Raw genomic sequence first — 14,064 nt, 5'->3', positions numbered from 1 at the left:
GTGCTACAATCGACTCCACAACACCTGGTGCTTGCATGAGTGCTACAATCGACTCCACAACACCTGGTGCTTGCATGAGTGCAACAATCGACTCCACAACACCTGGTGCTTGCATGAGTGCTACAATCGACTCCACAACACCTGGTGCTTGCATGAGTGCTGCAATCGACTCCACAACACCTGGTGCTTGCATGAGTGCTGCAATCGACTCCACAACACCTGGTGCTTGCATGAGTGCAACAATCAGCCTCCTGACAAAAACACGTCAACGCGAGGTGCAAGGAATACAAAGTGACCATTGAAGGTAGATTAATTGTTCGCAGTTTTGACTTAATCTCTTCCTTCTGAGGCTGTTTGAGTCTTCTCCTTCCTCCTCGTTAACACCTGAGCCTCCTTACTCCCTATGGCGGTGGTGGCGGCTTTTGTTGTGGCGGCTGTTGTGGTGGAGGCTGTTGTGGAGGCGGCTTTTGTTGTGGCGGCTGTTGTGGTGGCGGCTTTTGTTGTGGAGGCGGCTTTTGTTGTGGCGGCTGTTGTGGAGGCGGCTTTTGTTGTGGAGGCGGCTTTTGTTGTGGAGGCGGCTTTTGTTGTGGAGGCGGCTTTTGTTGTGGAGGCGGCTTTTGTTGTGGAGGTGGCTTTTGTTGTGGCGGCTGTTGTGGTGGCGGCTGTTGTGGAGGCGGCTTTTGTTGTGGCGGCTGTTGTGGTGGCGGCTGTTGTGGAGGCGGCTTTTGTTGTGGAGGCGGCTTTTGTTGTGGCGGCTGTTGTGGAGGCGGCTTTTGTTGTGGAGGCGGCTTTTGTTGTGGAGGCGGCTTTTGTTGTGGAGGCGGCTTTTGTTGTGGAGGCGGCTTTTGTTGTGGAGGCGGCTTTTGTTGTGGAGGCGGCTTTTGTTGTGGAGGCGGCTTTTGTTGTGGAGGCGGCTTTTGTTGTGGCGGCTGTTGTGGTGGCGGCTGTTGTGGAGGCGGCTTTTGTTGTGGCGGCTGTTGTGGTGGAGGCTTTTGTGGTGGTTGCTGTTGTGGTGGCGGCTGTTGTGGAGGCGGCTTTTGTGGTGGCGGCTGTTGTGGTGGCGGCTGTTGTGGAGGCGGCTTTTGTTGTGGCGGCTGTTGTGGTGGAGGCTTTTGTGGTGGTTGCTGTTGTGGTGGCGGCTGTTGTGGAGGCGGCTTTTGTGGTGGCGGCTGTTGTGGTGGCGGCTGTTGTGGAGGCGGCTTTTGTTGTGGCGGCTGTTGTGGTGGCTGTTGTGGTGGCGGCTGTTGTGGTGGCTGTTGTGGTGGCGGCTGTTGTGGTGGCGGCTTTTGTGGTGGCGGCTGTTGTGGTGGCTGTTGTGGTGGCGGCTGTTGTGGTGGCTGTTGTGGTGGCTGTTGTGATGGCAGTTGGGTGGCTGATGTGGTGGCGGCTGTTGTGGTGGCGGCTTTTGTGGTGGCGGCTGTTGTGGTGGCTGTTGTGGTGGCTGTTGTGGTGGCTGTTGTGGTGGCTGTTGTGGTGGCGGCTGTTGTGGTGGCTGTTGTGGTGGCGGCTGTTGTGGTGGCTGTTGTGGTGGCTGTTGTGGAGGCTGTTGTGGTGGCGGCTGTTGTGGTGGCGGCTTTTGTGGTGGCGGCTGTTGTGGTGGCGGCTGTTGTGGTGGCTGTTGTGATGGCTGTTGTGGTGGCTGTTGTGGTGGCTGTTGTGGTGGCTGTTGTGGTGGCGGCTGTTGTGGTGGCGGCTGTTGTGGTGGCGGTTGTTGTGGTGGCGGCTGTTGTGGTGGCTGTTGTGGTGGCGGCTGTTGTGGTGGCTGTTGTGGTGGCTGTTGTGATGGCTGTTGTGGTGGCTGTTGTGGTGGCGGCTGTTGTGGTGGCGGCTGTTGTGGTGGCTGTTGTGGTGGCTGTTGTGGTGGCTGTTGTGGGGGCGGCTGTTGTGGTGGCGGCTGTTGTGGTGGCTGTTGTGGCGGCTGTTGTGGTGGCTGTTGTCGTGGCGGCTGTTGTCTTGGCTGTTGTGGTGGCTGTTGTGGTGGCTGTTGTGGTGGCGGCTGTTGTGGTGGTGGCTGTTGTGGTGGCTGTTGTGGTGGCTGTTGTGGTGGCTGTTGTGGTGGCTGTTGTGGTGGCTGTTGTGGAGGCGGCTGTTGTGGTGGCGGCTTTTGTGGTAGTTGCTGTTGTGGTGGTGGCTGTTGTGGCGGCTGTTGTGGTGGTGGCTGTTGTGGTGGCGGCTGTTGTGGCGGCTGTTGTGGTGGCGGCTGTTGTGGTGGCGGCTTTTGTGGTAGCTGCTGTTGTGGTGGCGGCTGTTGTCGGAAAATCCGACACCATTTAATAATCATACAGATAATAGCTGTATTGTACCAACAAGTTACCCATAGAAAACGTAACTTGTAGTGGAATTACCGTCTAAAGAAAACGGGATATCATCACCACATACTATTATAATTTACCATCTATTATGGTGGGAATTATTCTTAAATACATTAGTCTTTGGACTTTACCATCATAAAAACATCTTATATAAATTAACTTAATTATCAACATTAAAGTAGAGTAAATGTGACCCTTCTATCACTTTCTGAAATGTGGACAATGTAAGCCAGGGTCAGAGTGGGGAAGGAAGGCAGCCATTGTTGTGTCACCTCCGAGACGTGTGGAGCAAATTCGGCTCCTATCATATCTGGACAATGTCGGCCAGTAACGTCAATAGTATGGAGTGTTAAACAGCCATTGTTTATATTGAGACCAGAGGCTCACACGGGAGCAAATTCGGCTCCTGTTAATTTTACTTGGACGAAGTGTTATGGAAACTAAATGTGTACCATTATCAACACGCTGTCTACAAATTCAAGTTAAGTGTCTATCCGAAACCCGTTTATCATTCATTTATGGCCATTAATGTCAGGATATAGGGTGAGCCCGTTAGATCACGAAATCGCCTCAAACTAAAGGTAATTAAGCCAGGTCTTCAATGTTCCATGTACAGTATTTTCTCTGATATAGCTTGTCATATATAGGTATCTGGCTTTACAGCTAGCGCCCTTTTGACAGGTCAAGACGAGGAAGCAAGATTTTGTGCACCAGTTACTGGGTGATGGAAGCTAACTCAAAGAGGATAATTTGGTGTCTACACCCTAGTTATACCTGGTGGACTAACCTGCTGTACTATAAGATAAGGAACCTTTTCAATGTATGTAGTCTAATTCTGTAGTTTGATTGGCTGCATATATATAAACTAATAAACCCCCCCCCTAATGTGTAGAGGATCGATTTGTGAGATTGAGATTATTGCAGAAATACAGTCCACTTAACATCATACAAATTGCTATCGAAGTATACAAATTAACGTAAATATAAATTCATATAAATTAAATAAATATAAATCTCACAGGTCGGTTCCCACAGCTGTTGTGGTAGTTGCTGTTGTGGTGGCTGTTGTGGCGGCTGTTGTGGTGGCTGTTGTGGTGGCGGCTGTTGTGGTGGCTGTTGTGGTGGCTGTTGTGGTGGCTGTTGTGGTGGCTGTTGTGGTGGCGGCTGTTGTGGCGGCTGTTGTGGCGGCTGTTGTGGTGGCTGTTGTGGTGGCGGCTTTTGTGGTGGCGGCTGTTGTGGTGGCTGTTGTGGTGGCTCTTGTGGTGGCTGTTGTGGTGGCGGCTTTTGTTGTGGCGGCTGTTGTGGTGGCTGTTGTGGTGGCGGCTGTTGTGGCGGCTGTTGTGGTGGCTGTTGTGGTGGCTGTTGTGGTGGCGGCTTTTGTGGTGGCTGTTGTGGTGGCTGTTGTGGCGGCTGTTGTGGCGGCGGCTTTTGTGGTGGCGGCTGTTGTGGTGGCTGTTGTGGTGGCGGCTGTTGTGGAAGCGGCTTTTGTGGTGGCTGTTGTGGCGGCTGTTGTGGTGGCTGTTGTGGCGGCTGTTGTGGTGGCGGCTGTTGTGGTTGCTGTTGTGGTGGCGGCTTTTGTGGTGGTTGCTGTTGTGGTGGCGGCTGTTGTGGTGGCTGTTGTGGTGGCGGCTGTTGTGGTGGCTGTTGTGGTGGCGGCTGTTGTGGTGGCTGTTGTGGTGGCTGTTGTGGTGGCGGCTGTTGTGGTGGCTGTTGTGGTGGCTGTTGTGGTGGCTGTTGTGGCGGCTGTTGTGGTGGCTGTTGTGGCGGCTGTTGTGGTGGCTGTTGTGGTGGCTTTTGTGGTGGTTGCTGTTGTGGTGGTGGCTGTTGTGGTGGCGGCTGTTGTGGTGGCTGTTGTGGTGGCTGTTGTGGTGGCTGTTGTGGCGGCTGTTGTGGTGGCTGTTGTGGCGGCTGTTGTGGTGGCTGTTGTGGTGGCGGCTGTTGTGGTGGCTGTTGTGGTGGCGGCTGTTGTGGTGGCTGTTGTGGTGGCGGCTGTTGTGGTGGCGGCTGTTGTGGCGGCTGTTGTGGTGGCTGTTGTGGTGACGGCTGTTGTGGTGGCTGTTGTGGCGGCTGTTGTGGTGGCTGTTGTGGTGGCTGTTGTGGCGGCTGTTGTGGTGGCTGTTGTGGTGGCTGTTGTGGTGGCTGTTGTGGCGGCTGTTGTGGTGGCTGTTGTGGTGGCTGTTGTGGCGGCTGTTGTGGTGGCTGTTGTGGTGGCGGCTGCTGTGGTGGCTGTTGTGGCGGCTGTTGTGGCGGCTGTTGTGGTGGCGGCTGTTGTGGTGGCTGTTGTGGTGGCGGCTGTTGTGGTGGCTGTTGTGGTGGCTGTTGTGGTGGCTGTTATGGCCTCTGTTGTGGTGGCTGTTGTGGTGGCTGTTGTGGTGGCTGTTGTGGCGGCTGTTGTGGTGGCTGTTGTGGTGGCGGCTGTTGTGGTGGCGGCTGTTGTGGTGGCTGTTGTGGTGGCGGCTGTTGTGGCGGCGGCTGTTGTGGCGGCTGTTGTGGTGGCAGCTGTTGTGGTGGCTGTTGTGGTGGCGGCTGTTGTGGTGGCGGCTGTTGTGGCGGCTGTTGTGGTGGCTGTTGTGGCGGCTGTTGTGGTGGCTGTTGTGGTGGCTGTTGTGGTGGCTGTTGTGGCGGCTGTTGTGGTGGCTGTTGTGGTGGCTGTTGTGGCGGCTGTTGTGGTGGCTGTTGTGGTGGCGGCTGCTGTGGTGGCTGTTGTGGCGGCTGTTGTGGCGGCTGTTGTGGTGGCGGCTGTTGTGGTGGCTGTTGTGGTGGCGGCTGTTGTGGTGGCTGTTGTGGTGGCTGTTGTGGTGGCTGTTATGGCGGCTGTTGTGGTGGCTGTTGTGGTGGCTGTTGTGGTGGCTGTTGTGGCGGCTGTTGTGGTGGCTGTTGTGGTGGCGGCTGTTGTGGTGGCGGCTGTTGTGGTGGCTGTTGTGGTGGCGGCTGTTGTGGTGGCTGTTGTGGTGGCGGCTGTTGTGGCGGCTGTTGTGGTGGCAGCTGTTGTGGTGGCTGTTGTGGTGGCGGCTGTTGTGGTGGCTGTTGTGGTGGCGGCTGTTGTGGCGGCTGTTGTGGTGGCTGTTGTGGTGGCGGCTGTTGTGGCGGCTGTTGTGGTGGCGGCTGTTGTGGTGGCTGTTGTGGTGGCGGCTGTTGTGGCGGCTGTTGTGGTGGCTGTTGTGGTGGCTGTTGTGGTGGCGGCTGTTGTGGCGGCTGTTGTGGTGGTGGCTGTTGTGGTGGCTGTTGTGGTGGCTGTTGTGGTGGTGGCTGTTGTGGTGGCTGTTGTGGTGGCTGTTGTGGTGGCGGCTGTAGTGGTGGCTGTTGTGGTGGTGGCTGTTGTGGTGGCTGTTGTGGTGGCGGCTGTTGTGGTGGCTGTTATGGCGGCTGTTGTGGTGGCTGTTGTGGTGGCTGTTGTGGTGGCTGTTGTGGCGGCTGTTGTGGTGGCTGTTGTGGTGGCGGCTGTTGTGGTGGCTGTTGTGGTGGCGGCTGTTGTGGTGGCTGTTGTGGTGGCGGCTGTTGTGGCGGCTGTTGTGGTGGCAGCTGTTGTGGTGGCTGTTGTGGTGGCGGCTGTTGTGGTGGCTGTTGTGGTGGCGGCTGTTGTGGTGGCTGTTGTGGTGGCGGCTGTTGTGGTGGCTGTTGTGGTGGCGGCTGTTGTGGTGGCTGTTGTGGTGGCGGCTGTTGTGGTGGCTGTTGTGGTGGCGGCTGTTGTGGTGGCTGTTGTGGTGGCTGTTGTGGTGGCGGCTGTTGTGGCGGCTGTTGTGGTGGCTGTTGTGGTGGCTGTTGTGGTGGCGGCTGTTGTGGTGGCGGCTGTTGTGGCGGCTGTTGTGGTGGCGGCTGTTGTGGTGGCTGCTGTTGTGGCGGCTGTTGTGGTGGCTGTTGTGGTGGCTGTTGTGGTGGCGGCTGTTGTGGCGGCTGTTGTGGTGGTGGCTGTTGTGGTGGCTGTTGTGGTGGTGGCTGTTGTGGCGGCTGTTGTGGTGGCTGTTGTGGTGGCTGTTGTGGCGGCTGTTGTGGTGGTGGCTGTTGTGGTGGCTGTTGTGGTGGCTGTTGTGGTGGTGGCTGTTGTGGTGGCTGTTGTGGTGGCTGTTGTGGTGGCGGCTGTTGTGGTGGCTGTTGTGGTGGCGGCTGTTGTGGCGGCTGTTGTGGTGGCTGTTGTGGTGGCGGCTGTTGTGGTGGCTGTTGTGGTGGCGGCTGTTGTGGTGGCTGTTGTGGTGGCGGCTGTTGTGGTGGCTGTTGTGGTGGCGGCTGTTGTGGTGGCGGCTGTTGTTGTGGCGGCTGTTGTGGTGGTGGCTGTTGTGGTGGCGGCTTTTGTGGTGGTTGCTGTTGTGGACGCGGCTTTTGTGGTGGCTGTTGTGGTGGCGGCTGTTGTGGTGGCTGTTGTGGTGGCGGCTGTTGTGGTGGTGGCTGTTGTGGTGGTGGCTGTTGTGGTGGCGGCTTTTAATGTTAAGCAACGCCACGCACCGTGGACGCTGGGATTAGCGACATCATCCCTGCTCGGGTGTCTTTCACATGCAAAAACATAAAAGTTTGCGAAATATATAATCCATTAAAATTGAGAGCTCAAGCGAGCAAAAATCGAACAGCAAATATACCTCCCGGTCAAGTATATATATTCCCTATTTTTCCACCAATATATCCGGGGATTACACAACCTTTTTTTAGCGAATGGCTGCGATATGTTTCCATAATCTCTTCCATGTATTCTGCACGTCACCTTAAATAAAAAAAAAATAATTCATGGTGCATTATGTACAGGCTAACGAAGCCTTTACATCATTTACATCAATAGACGGTTTATGAGCTCCATAGTGCTACGAGACAGTTTACAACAATAACTGTGAACTGTGAAGATCCGTGACTCGTAAACTATGCAAATGTAAACTAAGCCACCATGATAGAGCACAAAGATGTACAGGTTTAGTAAGTATTCACACAAATGCTTGATCAATCCCGGGCCAGGAAATGAGCAAGCCACTTTTATTCCGTCTGAAACATGGGTAGATGGTTTAGAGATGTGTGTGTAGGTGTGTAAGACAGCTTTATGGATCACCTGGAATGCAGTTCGAGATTACCTGAAGACCTACTTTACACGCAATTATATATATATATATATATATATATATATATATATATATATATATATATATATATATATATATATATATATATATATATATATATCCATGTTTATTGCGTACTCAGGGAGGGAGAGACAGAATCAGTCGCTGTTGTTGTTACAGATTTAGCTACTCAGAACGAAGTGTCCATGTAGCACGGGCTATGGTGAGCCCGTAAAGAATCAGTCCTCACACATCAATAAAGTAGCACCATACTTAGGCACACTATAACACATACACACACCTGCCCCAGAAACACCTGTACAAGAGCCACAAAATAAAAAATTTTCCTCGACTGACTTCCATTAAATCCATCATTCACTGTAGTTTCTAAATCTTTTTTCTGTTCCTCTCATTACTGTCACTTCAGCGCCGAATGGAGAGTCAACCACACCCCTACCACACCCCCTACCACACCCCTACCACACCCCCTACCACACCCCCTACCACACCCTCTACCACACCCCTACCACACTCCTACCACACCCCTTACCACACCCCTACCACACCTACCACACCCCTACCACACCATCTACTACACCCCTACCACACCCCTACCACTCCTGCGTGTTCTTAACTCCATTTTCGAACCATAAAAGCTGCGTATATTCTCCTCTGATTTAACTCACACCCTCTGGAGCTTTTTCTTCCTATTCACACGCATTTTCTTCACTACGCAGTTTGCAGCGCTCCCAGCGTCGACCATTGAGACATCTGTCGCGGTGTTAACTTGGATTGTAATGTGGTTGTGAATACAGTGTATTGTATTATGCTGGAGCCGGGCGGACAGCACGCTGGACTTGTGATCCTGTGGTCCTGGGTTCGATCCCAGGCGCCGGCGAGAAACAATTGGGCAGAGTTTCTTTCACCCTATGCCCCTGTTACCTAGCAGTAAAATAGGTACCTGGGTGTTAGTCAGCTGTCACGGGCTGCTTCCTGGGGGTGGAGGCCTGGTCGAGGACCGGGCCGCGGGGACACTAAAAAGCCCCGAAATCATCTCAAGATAACCTAATAAGTAGTAATAAGGAAAGAGAGGGAAGGTAGGAGAGGAGGCGGAGTGGCCCTACTCATGAGAAGGGAATGGAGTTTTAAGGAGATGGCCATCCCGGGCTGTGAGGAGTTCAGAGACTACATAGCAGGCACCATAACAATGGGAGGACCAAGAATAGTAGTAGCAGTAATATACAACCCTCCACCAAATGACAGGAGACCCAGTCAAGAGTATGAAAACAACAACAAGGCAGTTAACACTATAATTGAGAGGGCAGCCTCTGCTGCCTGTAGAAATAGATCCCACTTGCTCATCATGGGCGACTTCAATCACAGAAAGATTGACTGGGAGAACAAGGAACCGCATGGAGGCGAGGATACGTGGAGAGCCAAACTATTGGAGGTGGTGACAAGCAACTTTTTAACCCAGCATATCGGAGAACCCACAAGGATGAGAGGCAATGACGAACCAGCGAGACTCGACCTAGTCTTCACTCTGAACGACTCCGACATAAGAGAAATCGGTTTTGAGGACCCAGTAGGAATGAGCGACCACAGTGTACTGGTGTTTGAGTACTTGATTGAAGAAGGGTTATTGAACTCGAGGAGGGATACCGAAACCAAAAGGTTAGCATACCGAAAGGGAAACTATGAGGGGATAAGAAAATTCCTAACAGATATAGCATGGGAAACAGAGCTCAGGGGAAAGACGGCCCAAGATATGATGGATTACATCACGCAGAAGTGCAAGGACGCAGCAAACAAGTTTGTCCCAGTCCAAAAGGAAAACAGAGAAATGAAGATGAGAAACCCATGGTTTAATCAGAGATGTAGGCTAGCTAAGCAGCAAAGTAAAAGGGCATGGAGAAACTATAGGAATAACAGGACACTGGAGAGCAGAGAAAGATACCAGAATGCCAGGAATGAATATGTCAGGATGAGAAGAGAGGCAGAAAGACAATACGAAAATGACATCGCAAGCAAGGCAAAGACTCAGCCTAAATTGTTGCATAGCCACATTAGGAGAAAAACAACAGTAAAGGAACAGGTTATGAGATTAAGGATAGGGGCGGAAGGATTCACTTCAAATGACAAGGAAGTGTGTGAGGAATTGAATAAGAAATTCCAGGAGGTCTTCACCTTAGAGCAAGGAGAAATTCCAGAGGTAAGTGAGGGAATAGCTAACCAGGAACCACTGGAAGAGTTTGAGATTACCAGTGGGGAAGTAAGGAAGTGTTTACTAGAGTTGGATGTGACGAAGGCTATAGGCCCAGATGGAATCTCCCCTTGGGTTCTAAAGGAAGGAGCAAGAGAACTGTGCCTACCACTCTCCATAGTGTATAACAAATCACTGGCAACAGGGGAACTGCCAGATATTTGGAAAGCAGCTAACGTAGTCCCGATATACAAGAAAGGGGATAGACAGGAGGCACTGAACTACAGGCCAGTGTCCCTAACCTGCATACCATGCAAGCTGATGGAGAAGATTGTGCGAAAAAAACTAGTGGAGCATCTGGAGCGAAGGAACTTTGTAACACAGCATCAACATGGATTCAGGGATGGCAGGTCCTGCCTCACAGGGTTACTTGAATTCTACGACCAGGCAACAAAAATAAGGCAAGAAAGAGAAGGGTGAGCAGACTGCATATTTTTGGATTGTCAGAAAGCCTTTGATACAGTGCCACACAAGAGGCTAGTGCGAAAGTTGGAGATGCAGGCTGGAGTGAGAGGGAAGGTACTCCGGTGGATAGAGGAGTACCTAAGCAACAGGAGACAACGAGTCTGTGTGAGGGGTGAGGTCTCAGATTGGCGAGACGTCACAAGTGGAGTCCCGCAGGGGTCAGTCCTTGGACCTATACTGTTTCTGGTATATGTAAATGATCTCCCAGAGGGTATAGATTCGTTCCTCTCAATGTTTGCCGACGATGCAAAAATTATGAGGAGGATTGAAACAGAGGATGATAGTAGGAGGCTACAAGATGACCTGGACAGACTGAGTGAATGGTCCAACAAATGGCTGTTGAGGTTCAACCCGAGTAAATGCAAAGTAATGAAACTAGGCAGTGGAAACAGGAGGCCAGGCACAGGATACAGAATAGGAGATGAAGTACTTAATGAAACAGACAGAGAGAAAGATCTAGGAGTTGATATCACACCAAACCTGTCTCCTGAAGCCCACATAAAGAGAATAACGTCTGCGGCATATGCGAGGCTGGCTAACATCAGAACGGCGTTCAGGAACCTGTGTAAGGAATCATTCAGAATCTTGTACACCACATATGTAAGACCAATCCTGGAGTATGCGGCCCCAGCATGGAGCCCGTACCTTGTCAAGCACAAGACGAAGCTGGAAAAAGTCCAAAGGTATGCTACTAGACTAGTCCCAGAACTAAGAGGCATGAGTTATGAGGAAAGGCTGCGGGAAATGCACCTTACGACACTGGAAGACAGAAGAGTAAGGGGGGACATGATCACAACCTACAAAATCCTCAGGGGAATCGACCGGGTAAACAAGGATGAACTATTCAACACTGGTGGGACGCGAACAAGGGGACACAGGTGGAAGCTGAGTACCCAAATGAGCCACAGAGACGTTAGAAAGAACTTTTTCAGTGTCAGAGTAGTTAGTAAATGGAATGCATTAGGAAGTGATGTGGTGGAGGCTGACTCCATACACAGTTTCAAATGTAGATATGATAGAGCCCAATAGGCTCAGGAATCTGTACACCAGTTGATTGACGGTTGAGAGGCGGGACCAAAGAGCCAGAGCTCAACCCCCGCAAGCACAATTAGGTGAGTACACACACACACACACACACACAAACACACACACACACACACACACCACACACACACACACACACACACACACACACACACACACACAACCCATGCCAACACACACACACACACACACACACACACACACACACACACACACACACACACACACACACACACACACACACACACACACACACAACCCATGCCAACACACACACACACACACACACACACACACACACACACACACACACACACACACACACACACACACACACACACACACACACAAACACACACACAAACACACACACACACACACACACACACACACACACACACACACACACACACACACACACACACACACACACACACACACAACCCATGCCAACACACACACACACACACACACACACAACAAATGTGTGTGTCCAACAAATGGCTGTTGAAGTTCAACCCGAGTAAATGCAAAGTAATGAAACTAGGCAGTGGAAACAGGAGGCCAGGCACAGGATACAGAATAGGAGATGAAGTACTTAATGAAACAGACAGAGAGAAAGATCTAGGAGTTGATATCACACCAAACCTGTCTCCTGAAGCCCACATAAAGAGAATAACGTCTGCGGCATATGCGAGGCTGGCTAACATCAGAACGGCGTTCAGGAACCTGTGTAAGGAATCATTCAGAATCTTGTACACCACATATGCAAGACCAATCCTGGAGTATGCGGCCCCAGCATGGAGCCCGTACCTTGTCAAGCACAAGACGAAGCTGGAAAAAGTCCAAAGGTATGCTACTAGACTAGTCCCAGAACTAAGAGGCATGAGTTATGAGGAAAGGCTGCGGGAAATGCACCTCACGACACTGGAAGACAGAAGAGTAAGGGGGGACATGATCACAACCTACAAAATCCTCAGGGGAATCGACCGGGTAAACAAGGACGAACTTTTCAACACTGGTGGGACGCGAACAAGGGGACACAGGTGGAAGCTGAGTACCCAAATGAGCCACAGAGACGTTAGAAAGAACTTTTTCAGTGTCAGAGTAGTTAGCAAATGGAATGCATTAGGAAGTGATGTGGTGGAGGCTGACTCCATTCACAGTTTCAAATGTAGATATGATAGAGCCCAATAGGCTCAGGAATCTGTACACCAGTTGATTGACGGTTGAGAGGCGGGACCAAAGAGCCAGAGCTCAACCCCCGCAAGCACAATTAGGTAAGTACAATTAGGTAAGTACACACACACACACACATACACACACACACACACACACACAACCCATGCCAACACACACACACACACACACACACACACACACACACACACACACACACACACACACACACACACACACACACACACACACACACACACACACAAACACACACACAAACACACACACACACACACACACACACACACACACACACACACACACACACACACACACACGACCCATGCCAACACACACACACACACACACACACACACACACACACACAACCCATGCCAACATTCACAACACCACTAAAGTACAACAACAGGAAATCTACAACATTATTGAGTAATTTCAGAGAGACAGACAAACAGGAAAATATATTATCCTCAACATTGTGAAGGTTATATATAAGTGAGATTGGAAGCCCCTTCCGCCGACTCCAATCCACGCCCATGTCTCGTAATTAAAACAAATTTGTATCGCCGTAATAATAAAGAAATTGGTATAATTAGTTTTAGATTAAAAATCCACGAATTTTGCAATTTCTTAAAAAAATTTTTAACTCACTAAAGAAAGATGGATATTCAGGCAGCCATCTTGAATTGCAACGGTGCCACATCTGCAGTGTTTTGTAATGTTGCAGGCCTCGCCCAGCTGGCAATGTTGCACCACCGGAAGTGGTTGCAGATGGTCTCCTCCCCCCGCCCCCCCTCGCCCTCCTCTCCACCTCCTCCTCTTCAGCCTGATGATTTGGTTAGTTCTCCTGTTTAGCTCCTTTATCTCGTTTGTGGTAATGTTTGATTTTAAATGGTGGTTGTGGTGATTGTGGTCAATATCTGGTGCTTGTATATATATATATATATATATATATATATATATATATATATATATATATATATATATATATATATATATATATATATGTGTGTGTGTGTGTGTGTGTGTGTGTGTGTGTGTGTGTGTATCACGAAAATAAACACGTGATTAAGAATGTGACAATGTCAGACCACGGAGGAAAAATGAAACAGGAATTTCCTTAAGTACTTTCGTATATTAAATGACCTTCTGAAGATGTATTTAATATACGAAAGTACTTAAGGAAATTCCTGTTTCATTTTTCCTCCGTGGTCTGACATTGTCATATATATATATATATATATATATATATATATATATATATATATATATATATATATATATATATATATATATATATATATATATGTATATATATATATATATATATATATATATATATATATATATATATATATATATATATATACACATATATATAATGTACACTAGATGAGGTACCCGGCGGTGCCCGGGTACACCCAGTTCTTAGGTCGACACATCATTCCACCAAAAAAGAAAAATCCAAGAATATGACAAGAAAAAACAACAAAAACAACTGGGAACAAATACGGCAACCCAACGTTCATCACATTCATTGTCTGTCGGTCTTTTTCTGTCGCTATATCCGTCCACGGGATGGGTATGGGGTGCATAATAAATAAATTAAATGAAAAAAAGTGTCCTCTGTCTCTTTGCATCTTTCTCTCTATGTCAATACACATTAAAGGGGAAATATAAGAAAAACGTAGAAACTGAGACATTGAATTAAAAAACCTTGCAAGGTGAGGGCAAAAGAGTT

At 49.9% G+C, this 14,064-nt stretch overlaps 1 protein-coding gene across 1 annotated transcript in view; it reads right to left on the bottom strand.

Moving 5' to 3' along the window:
* Positions 1-401: 401 nt before the first annotated feature.
* Positions 402-14,064, bottom strand: part of LOC138351985 (uncharacterized) — a 33,525-nt gene continuing 19,862 nt past the window's right edge. The window contains exon 2 of the mRNA XM_069304160.1: positions 402-1,268. Coding sequence (XP_069160261.1) covers positions 402-1,268 — 867 coding nt within the window. The remainder of the gene's footprint in view (positions 1,269-14,064) is intronic.

The sequence above is a fragment of the Procambarus clarkii genome, chromosome 51 (genome assembly GCF_040958095.1).
Source record: "Procambarus clarkii isolate CNS0578487 chromosome 51, FALCON_Pclarkii_2.0, whole genome shotgun sequence".
Classification (NCBI taxonomy): domain Eukaryota; kingdom Metazoa; phylum Arthropoda; class Malacostraca; order Decapoda; family Cambaridae; genus Procambarus; species Procambarus clarkii.
Note: the sequence above shows the minus strand (reverse complement) of the source record. Positions and strands in the feature narration are given on the sequence as shown.